Raw genomic sequence first — 20,096 nt, 5'->3', positions numbered from 1 at the left:
GGTCCCCAGAAGACTTTCTTATCGACTCAAAGGGCTCCCCTGGTTGCTCCAGGCCTGCCCTCACTCACCCTCGCTGGGTGAGTCCCTCAGACCTTGCTGGTCTGCACCATCGACTTTCTTCACCCTTCACGAGACTTGCTGTTGCCAAGGCTTTTTGGCTCCAATCCGGTTGCCGACACTGCAGTCAGCTGCAGACGTTGTAGGACACTCCGAATCCAGCTGCTGGTCATCATCGATCCTTCCTGGACCTCGTGAGCGAAGAGTCAAAACACCCTTGATCACCTGAAATCACCCGACATCCGTGGGCATCCATCTTCCTGGCCCCAGGTCACTGGCAAGTGTCTGTGAACACTGTCCCTTCAATTTTCAGGTCATCTGCATCTATAATCCAGCCTTGGATTCCACCGGACACTTCTTCAGTCGCCACAAGCAGCAAGTCTTCTTTGGTCTCCATAGAAAACAGCGACGCGACCCGACACCAAAAGACACGTATGCATCCGGCTTCCCTGGGTGAGGTAACTCGTGCTCTCCGGTTCACACACTGCATGCGTCTCCCGTGGGTCTGTTACTTACCTGCTTTCACTGCAGTAGTGAAGCCCCAGTGATTCTACAGGCCCTAGGCCTTGTCATTCTGCAAGTCGACTTTCCGAAACCTTTTTTTTAGTATATGGTCTGGTACGCTCCTAGGGCCCCAGCCATATTTGTGCTTAACTTATTGTGAAACGTTGATATTTGAATGTGTTCCTGACTTCTAATCTCATAAAGAGATTAGTAGAGTGTGTCTAGAAATAAATACATATATATTTGATATATATACCTGAGTGGTGTCCTTTCATTTGGTAATTCAAGAGATTATAAGGTAAAACAAGCTGCTTTACATTCCTCTGAGACTTAGCCTGAAGGCTGCTCTCTACAGCTACCACTAGGATGGCTTTCTTTAAAAGGTTGTCTTAAACCTATCTACCATAAGAGTCGAATTGGACTGGTGCAAGGTGGCCACTATAACTAGTGACCAGCATATGCCAGGCCAACTTCTCACAGTGTTGCTTGAAGGACAGACTTGCATACCATGTATTAGGTTATAGCTTTACTGCTGTGGCTCTTAAAGAGCCCTCTCGCTGCTGAACATAGATAATAAAATACTTGATAAAAAAGACTGGGGTGCAACTGTTTCCTCATGTCCAATCCCCGATCCATTGAGGTTAGGCTCGAATCATTCTGGCTGCCTACTCCACCGTAATTAATGTGATGACACAATTTAACCCTGATGTTAATGTAATTGTTACCTTATCAATGTTGAGAAGATATTTGAGTCTCCGGAAGGGCTTTTTTGCACTATGCACAAGATTCAGATTTTGCAATAGACTAGTGCATAACGACATAATGTATGCCCAACCCCAAGAAACTGTTTTAACTAAAGGAAACCTGTGTGGTTGATTCACTCTGCAGGTAGACACAAGGCATGGGTTCCCACTCCCACTCCCCCATCCTCTGTTTTTCTAGGCAATGAATCATTAGCCTCGGCCCTTTAACAATAGCATGCTGATAAGGGCCTCGAGGTAGGAGGGTGTTAAACATTTGTGTAACTATAAGCAGTTGACATGCTCGTTCTTGTTCAGAACCCAGATTTACACACTCATCTAATCACCCCCGACATAGCTATGGTCACCTTCCTGTTGGGCCTTCACTTCAGCTGGTACAAGTGAGAAGCATTCCACCTTACTGTGAATGTACATGGGTGAATTCTCATCCTTGTGTAAGGTGCTGCCCTGTTGAGGTCACGTACTTAGGAATTGGAGTCTGGAACTCCTATAACAGCTTTATATGGGGATACATTCTTGAAGGTGTTGGAGAGCCCGGATGGCATGGTTGACCACTAGCAACGAGTTTTACCCTGCTTGACGCACTACTGGAAATGAAGACTTAATTAGGTAATGCATTAAAGACTTAATTTTGCCTGCCAGAGACCATTGCAGACAGAAATGTGTCTCCTGCTCTGCTGAATGTCTGCTTTCAGTCTTTTGCTCCAAGACCAACAATGTCAAATTCTTCCTGACCTACAGAGTTATTGGATGCCAAGGTCCTGCCAGTGTAGCCTTCTTGTGTCTTTGGAACTTTCCTTCTGAGGCTAATGGTTACAGAATGTCCAGAGACGGAGGAAGTCTTTCTGCCTAGTAGAATTGCAGTGGAGTAGTTGGAAGAGGACATTTTTGTGCACCTAGAAAATTAAGTTCTGGGGATCTCCTGCAGTGGGAAAGTGGAGTAGAATCTGAGGAGTTGGTTGTGAAAATTTTAGGACATTTCTTAAACATAACATCTCAGGGACTTTACCTTTGCGGTTTTCGTACTCTGAACACCACTGCTTGCTCAAGGTATCCAACCTTGTAACAGATTTAAAGTTTTCCCCGCTGAAGATTTGCAACCTCTAGAAAAGTTTTTTAAAACAGTAATAACAACTTTTTGTGGGAATTTTAGAACTTTTTTCAAAAGTATTGGCCTGTTCGACAGGATAACATCAAAATCATGTTTGCAGTACTTTTGCATTGGAGTTTCTTTTTTCTTTCCCTTAATCTTTGTGTATTTTCTTATATTTTTGTTTGTCTTTTTAACTAACTTTGGACGGTTTTAGATTTGGTTTCTTAACTGTATTACTATTCGTTTAGTTGTTGCAACTATGCATGCTACATTTTCTCTCATGCAGGACTTGCTGCTTCAGCCAGAAATTCCTCACAAAAAACAATGTTGCTTTGTCAGTCAGCTACACTTGCAGATTGCCTACAGTGGGTCATTGAACTTTGTGCATTTGAATAAACCAATTGAATGTTATTTTTACTCTGCAGCTTCTTGATTTCCAGTGGAAGCTGGGAATGGCAGTGAGCTCTGATACTTGCAGGTCACTTAACTATCCATACGTGGCAGTGGCATTAAAGGTGGCTGACTGTTCGGGACACATTACCAGCCAGTGTTTTGAAATGACGATTCCACAATTTCAGGTATGTGCATTTAATGGTGCATACTCTTATTTTGCCCAAATTGTATGTTTTATTTCAGTTCAGTGACAGTCACAGAATTAAAACATAGTGTCAGGTTGTATACCGTCAGGATTGGTTCCGGTACACACAGCTTCAGGGGCACCCAAGCCCCCCAAAATGGACAATGCTGAGAGCCCCTAGTAAAAAGTGCGTAAATCAAGAAATAAACCTCAGTCAAGCTTCTTTGACACTGTGGGTAGATCAATCAATCACATAATTTGTAAAGCGCACTACATACCGAGAGGGTTTCAAGGCGCTGGGGAGGTGGGGGGGGAGGAGGGGAGGGGTGCTGCTGCTACTGGTCGAAGAGCCAGGTCTTGAGTTGTCTCCTGAAGGTCAGCAGGTCTTCGGTCTGTCGCAGGTGCAGGTGGAGGGGGAGGGTGTTCCAGGTCCTGGCCGCGCGATGGGAGAAGGATCTGCCTCCGGAAGTAGTTCTCCGGATGCGTGGGATCGTGGCCAGGGCGAGGTCGGCGGAGCGGAGTTTCCTGTTGGGTACGTAGAAGGAGAGTCGACTGTTGAGGTAGGCTGGGCCGGTGTTGTGGAGAGCCTTGTGTGCGTGGATCAGGAGCTTGAAGGAGATTCTTTTGTCGACGGAGAGCCAGTGCAGGTTCCTCAGGTGGGGGGTGATGTGGTCGCGGCGCGGGACGTCGGGGATCAGGCGTGCAGAGGCATTCTGGATTCCCTGTAGTCTGCTGATGAGCTTGGCCGAGGCTCAGGCATAAAGGGCGTTTCCGTAGTCGAGTCTGCTGCTGACTAGGGCCTGGGTGACTGTTTTCCTAGTGTTTGTCGGGATCTATCTGTAGATCTTGCGGAGCATGCGGAGGGTGTTGAAACAGGTGGAGGAGACTGCGTTGACTTGTTTGGTCATGGAGAGTTTCGAGTCGAGGATGACTCCCAGGTTGCGTGCGTGGTCGGTGGGGGCCGGGGGGGACCCCAGTGACGTGGGCCACCGAGAGTCGTCCCATGCAGAGGGGTTGCACCCGAGGATGAGGATTTCCGTCTTGTCTGTGTTCAGTTTGAGGCGGCTGTCCTCCATCCAGTCGGCTACGGCCTTCATTCCCTGGTGGAGGTTGGATTTGGCGGTGAGGGGGTCCTTGGTGAGGGAGAGGATCAGCTGAGTGTCGTCGGCGTAGGAGATTATGTTGAGGTCGTGCTGTTGGGCGATGCGTGCTAGTGGTGCCATGTAGACGTTGAACAGCGTCGGGCTGCGGGAGGATCCTTGAGGGACGCCACAGATGATCTCGGAGGCATCGGATCGGAACAGGGGGAGGCGGACTATCTGGGTTCTGCCGGAGAGGAAGGAGGTGGTCCAGTCCAGGGCCTTGTCTCGGATCCCTGCGTCGTGGAGGCGCGTGCGTAGTGTGCGGTGGCAGACGGTGTCGAAGGCGGCGGAGAGGTCCAGGAGGATGAGGGCCGCCATCTCGCAGTTGTCTAGCAGGATCCTGATGTCGTCTGTGGCGGCGATGAGGGCGGTCTCGGTGCTGTGGTTGCTGCGAAATCCTGATTGGGACTGGTCTAGGATGTTGTTGTCTTCGAGGTGCCGGGTGAGCTCGGTGTTTACTATCTTCTCGATGACCTTTGCTGGGAACGGAAGCAGGGAGATGGGGCGGAAGTTCTTGAGGTCGCTCGGGTCCGCTTTGGGTTTCTTCAGGGCGTTGATCTCTTCGTGCTTCCAGTTCTCAGGGAAGGTGGCGGTCTCGAAGGAGAGGTTGATGATTTTGTGCAGGTGGGGTGCGATGGAGTTGCTTGCTTTGTAGAAGATGTGGTGCGGGAGAGGGTCGGACGGGGAGCCGGAGTGGATTGTTCCCATGGTCTTGATTGTGTCCACGATGCTCACGTTGGCCCAGGTTGTCAGGGTGTCGTGGGCGGTGGGGTGCGGTGGGTTCGGTGCGGTGTGGTCGGCAGGGGTCGTCCGGGGTCTGAAGCTGTCATGGATGTCGGTGATTTTCCGGTGAAAGAAGGTGGCGAGGGAATCGCACAGGGCTTGCGATGGTGGGATGTCGTTGGCGTTGGAGCTGGGGTTGGAGAGTTCCTTCACGATGGTGAAGAGCTCCTTGCTGTTGTGCGCGTTGTTGTCAAGGCGGTCTGTGAAGGAGGTTCTTTTGGTGGTCCTGATGAGGTGGTGGTGGTTGCGGATGGCGTCTTTGTGGGCAGTGCGGTTGTCTGGCATCTTGTCACTGTGCCATATGTTTTCCAGTTTCCGGCAGGTGCGTTTGGAGTCGAGGAGTTCCGGGGTGAACCAGCTGACTCTTCTGCTGGTGTCTCTGCTGGTGGGGTTTTTCATCAGGGCGACGGTGTTGGCGCAGTCGTTCATCCAGCGTTCGAGGGCGAGTGCACCTTCATCTGGGTTGGTGGGGTTCGTCGGAGGGTTGAGTGCGAGACTTGTCTGTAGTTGTTCTTCAGTGACTTTGCCCTAGATGTGCATGAGCAGTCAATGCCTAACTCATTATATATGATGTTTGGTGAGACTAGGTACAGCGTAACATCATTATCTCATTGCAATAAAGTATAGATGTCTAGCCAAGATCACGTGGGTATGAGTGCCTCCATTGTGCATCCGGCTTTTTAGGCCTCTTGTGTGTTGATTTTTGTCTGGGCTGGATGACCAAGTACACCTGTCAGAGTGGAAAGATTGCGAAAAAGAATGTGACTTCTGGGAAGGTCCCATTTACCTTACAGAAAATCTCCTAATACTAAAATGCCACGTCCATTGCCAAACCCTCACAATGACTAAGATGTTCATGGATGATCCTAATTTCCCTCACTTTACATCCTTCTTCCAGGTGGTTCCTTGTAACATTCCTCACAGTCTTAATATCTTCAGATTTCATAACTAACAGTTCTCCTCTTCCTTCTCTCTTGGTGACCGCAGCCTTCAGCAAATGAATGGACCCATCCGCCACTCACTGCTTGAAAATGATTTCAAGTTTAGGCTGCAGGGTTAAGGGCTGTGGGTGCAGTCATTCTTGTTGAATATTTCTCGGTGATATTTGTACTGTTCTAGGAATGCTGATTTTTACTTTTCTAGCTTCTCAGTATAAAACGGCCAACACTCATATATGACATTTGTACTGCGCAAGAGCAGTTTGAAAAATAAATAACTAATACAATTAGTCATTTCCGTAACAAGCAAGAATATTTATCGGATTGGAAATTATGACCTTTACCAGGCTACCATCAGCGCTATCCAAGCCAGTTAGGGAGTGCACCTAACCTGTTTGCTGAAACTGTGGTCCTATAATGGTAGTAACTTAGTAACTTGTTGGCGAAATTACAATTCCTTTTGTTTCATGGCAACAAATGAGCAGGCAGTTTCAAAGGAAGAGATAGAAACCTTCTGCAGGACAGTGGCAATTGGGGTTTTTAGTCGTCAACAGTCTTAGATCTGCCTCTTTGATTCACCAGCAAGAGATTCAAGGCAAGTTTTATCAATGTAACTTTACGCGGCGGAAACAACTCTTCAGCTATCGAACTGTTTTCAGTCAGCTTAACAGCTGAAATCCTGAAGATGTATTTTACAATTAAGAGTTAGAAATGATTGCTTATTTGCTGTAGCCATTATAGTGGCTTGGGATAACGATTTACCAAAAGGAACAGATGCATTCATCCTGTAAATACGCATTTTAGATCAGGAGGAGGTGAGAGGAGAGTTCCCCCTTTGGCATAGGGCACCTGTTCACCTTGATTGCAATGTCCGCTTCTTTGTGGTTGTTACTGACTTACTGGATCCGGCTCAGATGCTGCTGTGACACAGGCATTGAAGGGCAAGAAGTAAGGGCACCTTGTGGGATATCTGGCTTCATTCATACAGAGGTACGCTGGAAAGTAAAAGGGAACAAGTGAGCAGCAGTGAAAATAAATTGCTTAAGTATGTGGTGCAGGGGACACAACCAGCAGCGTTGTGAGCTGTACATGGTCGCCTCCCCAGTGCATTCCATATAAAAGAGTAGAGACACGGGTAGATATGGAAAGATTCCCCAAGCAGGCAGCCACAACAATTATGCACTGCATGGACTGCTTTCCCGCATAATTAAATCTGCGGTGTCAGAACTGCAGGTGTCAGTGCTGATGCTGTCTGATCACCAAATACCTGAGTAGGAGAACAAGCATGTGTTCATCCTCCGCTCCCTGTTTTGTATTTGGACTGTTATTGCTGTTTGGTTTGGTTCTTGCTGTTAGTATTGGGCTGGTTTTAGGAAATGTGGTTGGTTAGTACTCCCTGCATCCGTACTGAGCACCGAAGTCTCTTCAGGCAATAACCTTGACAGTTTTTGCCGTGAGTCTTTCAGGGAACAAGGAAAAGTTGTCTTTCTTAGATGCTCTGAGGAGAATTTTTTAGTGCAACATCATGCGTTGTTTTCATCCAATCACCGTTATCTCAATAAGGGTATAATGTCAAATTTAGGCCTCATCTTGTGCAAGTTGTTGACACTGTGTAACCAAATTAGGTGTCTGTAATTTATTGTTCTAATAGCTGTGTCTAGACGATCAGTGGAAGCAAGCCTGTGGGCATTTGGAGGATTTGCTCTCGGTCTCCTACCTTTCTTCATTCTCTTCAATGATGGTGTCAGGAAAAAATATTAAAAATCTTTTCCTTTGAGTGGAGATTGACTGAAGAACAGTAATCTCATATCCAACTCTCCTGGTTTGGATAGCTCCGATAGGGGATCTGATTGATAATTACTGATCATCCGATCACAAAAAAATATCAAGATGTCTGCGCCTCGAAGCTCACACCCCGTTCGGACATCTAGTCTACACATGCAGGAGAAGTAAGACCAATGCTATAAATGGAAAATAGAATCGTCTCTGAGATGGAACTAAATCAAAAGATTCCAGATGGCCTTTGCCTTTATAGAGAATGTTTCATCGATTTTGCTGCAAAGTAAAAGGAGAAATGCCACTGTTTGACTTGAGAATTCCCACCAATGAAAGTGACTAGAAGAGTTTCAAAGAACCATAACCCATTCCTGAACACCTTGCCCAAATCTGCCATTTTTACAGAAGTGCATGTAACGAAAGGCATGCCCAATCCTCAGAGCATTGACATGCGTCAGACAAATCTGTCACTCCTATCCCCTTTAAACCTTGCAGGTCCAGCAAGTATCTCAAGGCAAATTTCACAGCAGGCTGAGATAGTGCATCACTACTGGGCAGTATCCAGGAATGGAGCTCTTAAGGTCATAGCATGTTTGTACTCTAATCTTCCTCCAGACATTATGGACACAGTAATCAAAGATGAACAATATTCCAGCTGATGTTTTGACAGAAAGCCTGTAGTACTTCTTCAAATCCAATTTAAAAGAAAAAAATCCTTTAGCTCAGTGGGTGTCAAAAAATCCAATATTAATACCTGGCAATGGGAAAAATAAACCTTAAAAACAGGAACAATATCCATTTTTTTTATTGATGGTTTTTGTTTTGTGTGAACAATTGTGGTTATTTCAAAAAATGCCAAAAAGATTTTAAGAAATATGTAATGAATCCTGGGCAGGATTTGCTTAGCCGAAATCCACTAAAAATTCAGCAGAATAGTGAGTGAGGTAATGAATGAATTTTCGGTCTTGTACATAGTATGGTATAATGAGTGCATGCCGTGCAGGCCAGACAGGCCTTTTATTCCATCAAATATTTGCTTAGTGGGTTTATGTCTTTGGAGTCCGATTTGAAAGCCCAGGACCACTGCTGCTCCCTCTGTTGCTTTCCCCAGTGTAGCGTCCTTCCCAGCCCGGGTACTCGCCAATGACTACACAGCACATGGAACTTAGTAAAAACATCTGTATTCTTCTGCATGTAACCGCATACTCCTAATTCTAAGCCTGCATTCAGTTCTTCACTGAGCTCTAATGTTTACTTCACAGTTCTACAGAGTCCGACAGGAGCAACAAGGATTCACACAATACTACATCTCTCCCTCTGTTGAATAAATAATTAACATGACAGGCAAGAGAAGTGTCAATGACCTGCATTGGTGATGTAGGAACAACAGCAGTGAGGGAGTCTTCACTTGTCCTTTCGGAATCAGTCTCTACATTGACATCAGACTTTCATTTTCTATGCTGACGAACAAGCACTCCATCTCCTCTGGAGTCTTTTGCATGTTGACGCTTGTCGGCATAGGCCTTAATTTTCCTCTTACGATCCAAATCTTTCATGCAAGTTTCCTCCTTAGTATTTGATCTTCTGTTGGTCCATTGAGGTAACTTGGTCATCATGGCACTCCTGAACATCAAGGTTGCAGGGCTTTCACCTGTGGTCGAGTGAGGGGTCAAACGGTCAGTTCGATGAGTTGAATTAAAATAAGTTTTAAGGTAGAGCTTTTCTACTACAGCACGCTGGACAGCTTTCCTAAGAGTACTAATGAAATGTTTGACAAAGCCATTGGCATGCGGTCAAAGAGGTGTGCTCTTCTGATGCTTCACATTAAGATGGCTGAGAAAGTCTCTGAATTCTGAACTTTTGAAAGTTGGGCCATTGTCACACTTTAAGATTTCAGGAACCCCCATATCGTGAAAATGCTGTCTAATCTCTTGAGGACTCTTTTTGAGTTATAGATGAGAGAACGTCTATCAATGGAAAACGAGAATATTCATACACAATCACCATCATGTGATGTCCGTTATCAAGAAGACCGAAGAAGTCTACAGAAATCTTTCCCATGGATGCATTGGCAGCGCTGACATGCTTAAGGTGTGTTAAGAGTAGTTCGATAAGAAGCAGTTGCATAGATGACAGGCCTTCAATTCTTTTTCAAACTCCCATCGAGATGTGGAAACCAGACTCTGTATCGGAGAGCTCGTTTGGTGGCAACAATTCCACAATGTCCTTCGTGGGCCACTTCAATTATCTGTTGTCTGAGACTCTCCTAAATGACAGTTGTCAAACCATTTTAGAGTAATACCTTCCTGAGTAACGTATAAATCAACTTTAACATTTTTAAACTTCTGGTTTTCACTGTCACTGGTAAGAAGGCGAGAGTGCCGGTACCAAGACTGATGTGTAATCATGTATTTTAGTTTTAGCATGTCACTATTTTGACTCCTGGCAGTGACAAATTGTTTCAACGAAATGGCAGCTGTGGTGCTTAATTTCACAATTAAATTTATGTATGCTTCAGCCATCTTAGAATGGGTGCCAGGAAACTATAGAGGCACTTGTGAGAAGTAGTCGGCAGGGTTCTGATCTTTCCTTGGACGATACACGATGGTGTAGTTGTATTGTTGCAATCGCAGTCCCCAAACGTTCAATGCAAGGAGGCATTTTTGCCTTTGGATTGCCAAAGATGGTCAACAATGCTTAATGATCTATCACAAGCATGAATACGCTTCCCATACAATAACACATGGAAATACATTATTGGAAAGGGCAGCAGTAGTCAAGATGATTGCGTTGCCCAAGTTACTGTACACCTTCTAACATACGGATATGCTCACACTGCCCCTCCCATAGGACCCCCAAATTAATTGTTCTGGGTATTCCCAATGATATAGAGTTACCACGAGCCCAGTTGCAGTTTTGTAGCCTTGCCCTGGTGGTGGCCAAGAGAGCTGTAGCCCGTCATTGGAGTTCTGCAGAGAGTCCCACAGTACAGGAGTGGGGAAATGCTATGGATATGTATAGGCCTACAGAAAAAGGTGACCTATCTCAGCAGAGGCTGCCCCAGAAAATTCTATAAAATACGAAGTAAATAGATTTCGCACTTTTCTGTGGGAGATCTGATAGATGAAGGAAAGGCGTGAGCGGGAAGGGCTTGAAGGATAACTTTACATCTACTTGTAACCCTGATTGGCTTTATCAGTTTGTGTGGGAGGGGAGCGGGTCTTGTTGGGGGTGATACACAACAATGTTTACTTACAGGTATAGTATGGTAATTTCTTGTTTGTTGACAGGCCGTTCATAAATTCTAGGCCATCACTGAAAATCTTAATAAATAATGCAAAATATTTGTTTTAAAAAATACGTGAAAATGTTCACTAGCCCGCACCACTGCTATGTTTTCTTTCTCTGGGTGAATAAGCATGTGCAATTTGTGACAAACAGAAATATGTTGAAGGGGTTGTGTGGGACCTCCCACCCCAGAACTTCAGTGAGTTCTGCTTCCAGCAATTCCCTGTACGGGGCGAGGAGGGGGCAAGTCCGCACCATATGATAGAAGTCCGCCGGTTCTACCCCACAACGTGTACAAGATGGGCTTGGTGTTAGGCCTGCCCTATTGAGGTGGTCAGGAGTAAGGTAGGAGGTGTGAAGATAATATAGCTGGACCAAGCGGAGCCTAGCTGAAACAGTGACGGTTTTGAGAGCTATCAAGGCATCTCTCCAGTCATCGTCTTCTAGGGCGCCCAGCCAAATCTCCCATTGATTCCTGAGCAAGTCTAGGGAGGTGGGGCTGTTGTTGTATAAGGAGCGATAAACGCACGATACCCCTCCCTTCCCCTTGTCCCCCATGGTGATTTGTGCTTATGTGTACTTTGAGGGCGTGGCGAAGCTGCTGGTATTTATAAAACTGCGATGGATGGAGCAAATGTTGGACCTATAGGTCTAAGAATGAATGTATGTGGTCACCAACCCAAACATCGCCCAGTTGTGAGATACCAATGAGGTCCCAGCCCCAGAACCCCTCCAATTTCCCCACCTCTCTAAGCCAGGTGCCCTGCCAGAGGGATGTTTGTTTGGTCAACTTATCCTCCCAACTGGCGTGGCGCAGGGAGGCACACCAGGCCAGTAAAACCACGCGGGTCACAATGGGTAAGGTCTTGGGAATGGGCCCTCCGTATATCATAGTCTGGATTTGAGAAAGTCCCTGGTCTTGCAGCTCGGTCCTATAGACTGGGTCGGACCAGCTCCCATTGAACCAGTCGTATAATGTAAGCAGGCGGGTTGCTAAGTAATGTAAGTACAAGTTTGTCATACCCATGCTCCCGTCGAAGGGTGGGATTTGACAGCGGGAGAGAGCCATACGCGGTCTTGAACCACTCCAAAGGAACCTTGTGGCCAGGCTGTCCAACTCTTTGAACCAAGCCCAGGGGATGTGGAATGGGGTGTTTTAGACAATGTATAGGAATCGGCGAAGTATCATCATTTTGAAAAGGGCTACCTTACAGAGCGGGTTAAGCGGTAGGGTTTGCCACTTCCGGAGGTCTTCTTTAGCTTTTTTGAACAGTGGGGTGATGTTGAGTGACCAAGCCAGTTCAGGGAGCAAGGCGACCCAGATCCCTAAGTATTTAAACAACTGCCCCCTCATGGGTATAGTAGACAGCCAATCAAAGCAATCTCTTGATAAATGTAGGGGTACCAGGGTCGATTTAGCGGAATTCAAGTGTAGGCCAGAGACTTGTTCAAAGGTACGGAGTATCTGAAGGCATCTGGGACCAGACTGAGCTGGTTCTGCGAGGAAGAGCAGGTTGTCGCCCGCGTATAAGGCGATCTTGTCCCTGTGAGAGCCTCTCCATTTCCAGACCTGGACGCAATCATCCACACGTATGAGGCTAGGTAAGGGCTCTATCGCCAGGGCAAAGAGGAGGGGCGAGAGGGGGCATCCCTGCCTCGTGCCCCTCCTAATTGAGATGAAAGAACAGAAAGACAAGCCAATGCTGCGTGTGAATTTGCCTAAAATTACCGTGGCCTGAATAAAACAGGGGCACTGACAACCAATTGTTTCGTTGGATTTAATCCTGTGAAAAATCTTTTTAGTTCACGTTTAGAAACATTTTTAAACAGTACATATTCATTACAAAAAACATGAAAATCACTTAACTTGATAATGACAATATTGGAAACAATTAGACACCACTATATTCATTCATACACTCACCCATGAGGCCAGCATTCATACTACTCATACTACTCGTGCAACCACAATGACATACAACATAAGACAGAAATCTTCAATTAATAATCTTTACACAAAGGCCATCAAACCACTAATGTGCATAATAATGAGGCTTAATGCTGTTTTTTCGCAAGATTGGCCGTAGAAAAAACAAGGTCTACGCGTTTCGAATCCCTTTGTTGACGGGGATTCTCATCAGGACCAACACTAGACTGCAAACAAAGCAGAGAAACAAGATTTACTAAGCTGGCCCACTTTGTAAGTGAAAAACCGCATTGTCAAAAAGGGGGTCTTACCTTAGTCTAAGGAACGGAGAACTCAGCCCAAACTCTAAAGAAAGGGAAAGCCGACATGGTTACCTATTTCTGTAGAAACTAATCTAGATCGCCACCCTACATACTTTTTAATAAACACACCCATACGACATAGAGACGACATAAACACGCAGTCTAGTTATTATTAGTGAGGCTTACGGGTGTGTAGAACGGTGTCATGTTGACTGAAGGTAATTCTTTCTAGAATCAGAACAACCAAGAGGTTTTCCGAGTGTTAATAGGTACTGAACGATATCTGAAAGCAAGAACGAAATAAAATGAAGGCGCGTCCTGTCGCCAACAATGTATAAACCTGCAATGTTTTGAAAAGATCTCAGAGCGCTTACCTCCAAGGGAGGGGGGAAAGAGAGGATTAATCTACTGCTCGGTCGTCTGATGTCCGGAGCAGGAACTAGCGCGGCGTGTGTTCAGCCGGCCGTTTTGGAGATTATGCTACGATTAAAGTCTCTAGAGGAGAAAAAGGGCTACGTCAGGTTACTAATGCCTAGAAAGTCCTACGGTGTTAGTGGAATCTATTTTGAAAGCGGGGAGCTGTTACCTGGAGAGCCGGCGTTGTCCGTGTATCTTTTCTCTGGGAGTTAATCACCCGTTAGGTACCTGTAATCCTATTGGAGCATCTTTAAACCATGCGCGGAGGGCGCGTTTGTGAGGCTTCTGGGAATCGTAGTCTAACCGGAGGTGTTAGGAGAATCTGTAGTTTAACAAAGGTTTGCAAATGGCAAAAACGCCAATGCTAGCGCGTTTGTCTGATAAAGAGCGCTGGTTGGACTAAATCAAGTCAAATCGTCAATGTGAAGTGTCTTGCTGCAATAGGCCACCACTGCGCCTATGACTTGAAGTATAACAGTGGTATAAGGACGAGGTTTTGCTTAATGAAGAGCGCTAGTTGGACTAAATCAAGTCAAATCGTCAATGTGAAGTGTCTTGCTGCAATAGGCAACCACTGCGCATATGACTTGAAGTGTGTTTTATCAGTGGTATGAGGACGGGGTTTTGCTCAATTACTGAATAGATGGCACTCATAAGTTATATATCTCGGAGAGTTCATTCAGTCCGTCTACCGACGTGTTAAATTTGATAATGAGCATGGCTTCTCTCTGGAGTAGTTTAGTGTCCAAGTCCCCACCTCTCTGGTCTTGTTCAACTCTGGATATCACTGACCATTTGAGATCCATTTCAGTATGTTTTTGTAGCATCCAATGATTCACTAGCGGTGCATTTGGGACATTTTTACGAATCAGACGGTCAGACTACGATTCCCAGAAGCCTCACAAACGCGCCCTCCGCGCATGGTTTAAAGATGCTCCAATAGGATTACAGGTACCTAACGGGTGATTAACTCCCAGAGAAAAGATACACGGACAACGCCGGCTCTCCAGGTAACAGCTCCCCGCTTTCAAAATAGATTCCACTAACACAGTAGGACTTTCTAGGCATTAGTAACCTGACGTAGCCCTTTTTCTCCTCTAGAGACTTTAATCGTGGCATAATCTCCAAAACGGCCGGCTGAACACACGCTGCGCTAGTTCCTGCTCCGGACATCAGACGACCGAGCAGTAGATTAATCCTCTTTCCCCCCTCCCTTGGAGGTAAGCGCTCTGAGATCTTTTCAAAACATTGCAGGTTTATACATTGTTGGCGACAGGACGCGCCTTCATTTTATTTCGTTCTTGCTTTCAGATATCGTTCAGTACCTATTAACACTCGGAAAACCGGGGGGGAGGAGCCTAGCGCGCAACCAAGATGGCCGCGTAGGTGCGAGGCTCCCGAGGACCTCCGCGACCTCCTGAATTAATCCTGGCGCTATCCTGTCCTTGTTGAGGGGACTGTGTTGGGGAACCGGAGCTGAGGCGCCACCCGTTTTTTGGGCTCGAATCGGACCCCGAACGCCGGTGGGAGCATCGATCGAAGATTGCGGCCTTCTCCTCGCCGGCCCCCCGGATTGGAGTAGTGGGGCGATCCGGGGACAAAGTGAATAACAGCGGCGAGCGGGGCTGGGCGACTGGCGTACCCCGCACTTTCACTTTCGCTTTTGCGCCCTCCTAGCTCTCAAGCCGGGTCGGGCTGCGGAGCGGGGTGCGGTGGCCTTGTCCAGGAGCCCGGCTGACCCGCCGGCGGTGGGTTGACCCGCGGTTCGGTGGTCGCCCCTGCCCCCCCCCTGGCACCCGTGACTTGGTATAGCGGCCCGTTTGGGGAGCTTGGCACGACGGTGGAAGAGCCAGCATGTCCACCAAACAAGATGGCGACCGGGCGAAGGTGAAGACGACCCGCCGTGGCACGGCGCACCAGGCCAACAGTATGGACCGCTACACGCTTCAGAAGGGTTCTCCGGAGACATCGCGTGCATCCCCGGTGGACCCGACGGAGGCATCTGCTCATCCGGTGGATCTGACCCTCCGGGACGTCATGGGCGCCATCGCAGAGATGAAGGCCTCGGTGGACCAGCGTTTCGACACCTTAGCGCAAAAAATAGACTCGGTCCTTGTGGATGTGAGCCTTGTGAGGGCAGACTTGTCCAAAACAAACGACCGAGTCGACTCCCTGGCCCACACCACAACGAGCCTCACGACAGACGTGGTGGCCCTCCAGAAGGAGGTGCGCCGGCTTGGCCAGGCGAGCGCCCTGATGGACCGGCGATTGGAGGACTCCGAGGGTCGGGCCCGGAGGAATAATGTCCGTATTGTGGGGGTCCCGGAGGGACAAGAGGCGGAGGCGGCGGATCTTTTCGTGGAAGATTTGATCCTGACCCATCTCCAGCCCCGGGGGCTGAGTAAGCTTTTTGCGGTGGAGCGTGCTCACCGGGTCCCCGGGGGCAGACCTAAGACTGGTGCCCCGCCGCGGCCGCTCATTGCCCGGATTTTTAATTTTCGGGACAGAGATGCTATCCTCCAGACCTCCAGGCAACAGGGACCGGTCAAGCTTGACAACATGGAGATACATTTCTACCCAGACTTTACTCCGGCGGTCCAGAAGCAGCGACAGAGCTTTCTTGGGGTTAAACGTCGCCTAAGGGACCTGAACCTCAAGTACTCAATGCTCTTTCCAGCCAAGCTGAGGGTAGAGGTGGATGGTCGCACGCACTTCTTCGACCGGCCCGAGGCGGCTGGGGACTGGCTGGACACTCTGCCTGGAGATCGGGGCCGGGGGGGCGGGGGGGGCGCGGCTGGCGAGGAGGGCCCGCCGGATCAGAATTGAGGGGTGACTGAATAGGCCTTGCTCTGGACGTTGTTCCTTCACCATTTATTGATTGCGTATGTTCCCCTCCTATGGAGGTTGCGTGGGGTCTGTTGGGGGCTTCCCTCCTCCTCTGGGGGACTAGTTAGTATTTTAGCTATGGGGCGACAGGCACACTGCACTTTGGGGGGGCTGTCTGGGCTCATGCAGGGGTGCAGGGAGTGGGGAGTTCTGTTGGGACCGGGGGGTGGGGGGGGTGTGTTGTTTGTTAGCACCGCAGGGCAAACCCGCTACTATGTTGTTGTTATTAGGATGCTCGATGGGGGACGACCGATTGATTCGACGTATGATGGGGGGTAGGGATTTGACTGTGTTGTCATGGAATGTTAACGGCCTGGGGGATAGGATTAAGCGTGGTGTGGTCCTGCAGTACTTAAAACGTATTTCACCAGATGTTGTCTTCCTGCAGGAGACGCACCTTATAGGTAACTCCTTTCATGCAATGAATCGGCGGGGATATCGTTTGGTGGCACATTCCGGCTTCACCTCGGGCTCGCGGGGGGTGGGTATTATGATCAAGAACTCGCTCCCGTTGGAGATTGATGAGGTGCGCCATGATGAGAGGGGACGCTACACGGTTCTGGTGGGAAGAATGGAGGGTAGAGTGTTTATCTTTATATCAGTGTACGTCCCGCCTGGGTTACAAGCCACCACATTCGCGGACCTGGGGCGCCTCCTTCTGGATCTTCCGAGTGGCCTGCTGGTGGTTGGAGGGGACTTTAATGCGGTAGCCTCTGGGTCTATGGATCGCCATCCCCCTAGGGACCTCCCCCGGGCACAGGCGTGGCTGCCCGGCCTTCTGGACACGCTGGGCCTGGTGGATTGCTGGCGATTAAAGCATCCCGCATTGCGACAGTACACCTTCCACTCGGGTGCCCATGGTAGCCTCTCGCGGCTTGATTACATCCTTGTCCCGGCGGCCCATGCAGGGAGGGTGGGGGAGGTGCGCCATCTAGCGCGGGGTATCTCAGACCACTCCCCATTGTTGTTGCATTTCGATGTCTTCCCGAGGGGGGATGGCAGGGTGGCCCCAATCAATGCATGGTATTTGCGCGACCCCACCATTCGTGCCGATTTGATCAAATCCTTACAGCGATATTTCGACGAGAATGTGGGGTCGGTCTCTTCCGCCATCTCCCTGTGGGAGGCTTTCAAGGTAGTCCTTAGAGGGGAGGCCCTTTCCTTTATCTCCCATGCCCGGCGGCTCGAGCGGGAGGAGGTGACCCGGGTAGAGGCCGAGATTGCAGAACTGGAGGGTGACCTGGGGAGTGGGGTAACAGACGCCAAGTTGCATGTTCTACACCTAAAGCAGGCGGCCTATCGGGCCCTCGTCACGGAGGCGGCCAGGGGCCTCAGTAGAGAGCAGCAGGGGCGATTGTATGATGTGGGTGATAAGGCTGGCAAATTGATTGCGTGGTTGGATAAGAGGGAGAGAGCGAGCCGCGTGGTGCCTTTGATTGAGAGTGTTGATGGTGCGTGTGTCACCGAGCCGGAAGCCATTGTCTCCTGCTTCGCGGATTATTTCCGCGAAGTCTACTCCCCGGTTTCCCCCTGCTCGGAGGAAGATTCCCATGCCCTGCTTCGGGACATCGCACTGCCCTCCCTAACGGTGGAGGACAGGGATTCGCTGGACGCCCCTCCCACCTCGGACGAAATTGCCTTGGCTATTCGCTCGGTTGCATCCGGCAAGGCCATGGGCCCCAATGGTATTCCCATCGAGCTCTACAAGCTACGCCCGGATGTGTTGGTGCCCCACCTGCGCGCGATGTTCCTGGCGGCCCACTCGCAGGGTTCCCTCCCGCCGGACCAGCGCCTGGCCACAATTGTGGTGATCCACAAGGAGGGGAAGCCCCGTGAACGGGTCACATCCTATAGGCCGATTTCGCTTTTGAACGCGGAGCCCAAAATCCTTGCCAAGGTGTTGGCCAACCGGTTGGTTGGCGTGGTGGGCGACCTGGTCCACCAAGACCAATCTGGCTTTATACCGCACCGCAACACGGCGCTCAATCTGCGGCGCTTGCACGGGGTGCTCGCGCGTGTCCCATTTGTGCGGGAGCCGGCCATCTTGGCGTCCTTGGACGCCACCATGGCGTTTGATACGCTTGAATGGCCATACATCTGGGCGATGCTGGCGAAATTCGGGTTCGGCCCGGGTTTCATTAGCTGGGTCAAATTGCTATATTCGGGCCCATTGGCGCAGGTGGCAGTGAATGGGCGAGTCTCGGCCCCATTCGCGCTGGGGAGGGGTACGCGACAGGGTTGCCCCCTGTCGCCTCTCCTGTTTGCCCTGGCCCTGGAGCCCCTGGCGGAGTGGCTGCGGTGGCACCCTTCTATCCGTGGTCTCCGCTGGACCCCCGAGCATGAGGACCGTGTGTCCCTCTACGCTGACGACATCCTTCTGTATCTCGCCTCCCCGCGTAAATCACTGATCGTCCTGGTTGATGTTTTGCGCTCATTCGGTCGCAACTCAGGCCTGGTCATCAACTGGGCGAAATCCTGTGTCTATGTGCTTTCCGGGGAGGCTCCGGCCCTACCACGGGACTGTCCGATCCAGATTGCCTCCCAAGGTTTTCGGTACCTGGGTATCTATATCACACTTGACCCGGAGGCCCGCTATGAGCGGAATTTGCTGCCCCCCCTCCAGCGCTTGAGGGAGGACGTGGTGCGCTGGCGGCGTCTGCCGCTCTCGCCGCTCGGCCGAGCGGCTTTGTTCAAAATGATGTCCCTGCCGCGATTCCTCTACGCCCTCCAGAATACTATGGACTTGGTCCCGGCACGCTATTTCCGTGAGGTGGAGGGCCTCCAGCGGCGCCTGTTCTGGGACGGGAGGCCGCGCATTGCTCTGGCTAAATTGACGCTCCCGTGGTACGATGGGGGGGTCGCCCTCCCGGACATTAAACGGTATTACTGGGCCTCCCAACTAGCTGCAATTAATCATGGCCTTTATGGGCCCGCCTTGAACCCGGCATTTGAGATGGATAAAATGCTCCTACCCGGTGGCGATTACAATCGCGCGCTCTACTCTGGCGCGCCCGACTCCCGTTTGACGGGACCGACGCGTGTTATGGTGCGTGTCTGGCACGCGGCTAATGCAGCTATGGGGTGGAAGGACCGTTTGACCCGGGCGTCACCGCTGTATGCGTCTGAGAGGTTGGGCTCCCTATGGACGTCGAAGGGCTTCGAGAAGTGGGACACGATTGGAATCAGCACGGTGGGAGATCTCTGGACGAGGGGGGGATTCAAAACTTTTGAGACGCTGCAGGCGGAGTTTCAGCTGCAGGGCAGTGAGTACTTCCGGTACCTACAAGTCCGCCATGCGCTGGGCTCCGTCTTCCCGGACGTCGCATCCATTCCGGAGTCTTCCCCCCTGGAGGACAGAGTGCTGGACGGCCATGTACCGGACAGCACGATCTCCCTCATATACAAAAAACTGATCAACGATAGATCGTGCCTGCTGACTAGTCTCCGCGAGGCCTGGGTTGCCGACGGGCTGGAGCTGGACGACGAGGATTGGATTTCCGCGGTGGCCTCTCCGAAAGAGGTGGCCATCCCGGCTCGCCTTCGTTTCGTCCAGCTCAAGATCCTTCACCGGGTTTATGTGACGGGGCCAAGGCTTCTGCGTATGGGTTTTGCTGGTGACGGACTGTGTAAGCGTGGCTGTGGTGC

The 20,096-nt window shown here is 49.7% G+C and overlaps 1 protein-coding gene across 1 annotated transcript in view; it reads left to right on the top strand.

The window, feature by feature from the left end:
* The window catches only part of COMMD6 (COMM domain containing 6), a 137,144-nt gene that overhangs the window by 88,977 nt on the left and 28,071 nt on the right, over positions 1-20,096 (top strand). Inside the window, exon 6 of the mRNA XM_085622021.1 lies at positions 2,841-2,993. Coding sequence (XP_085478147.1) covers positions 2,841-2,993 — 153 coding nt within the window. The remainder of the gene's footprint in view (positions 1-2,840; positions 2,994-20,096) is intronic.

Source organism: Triturus cristatus, chromosome 8 (genome assembly GCF_964204655.1).
Source record: "Triturus cristatus chromosome 8, aTriCri1.1, whole genome shotgun sequence".
NCBI classification, from domain to species: Eukaryota; Metazoa; Chordata; class Amphibia; order Caudata; family Salamandridae; genus Triturus; species Triturus cristatus.
Note: the sequence above shows the minus strand (reverse complement) of the source record. Positions and strands in the feature narration are given on the sequence as shown.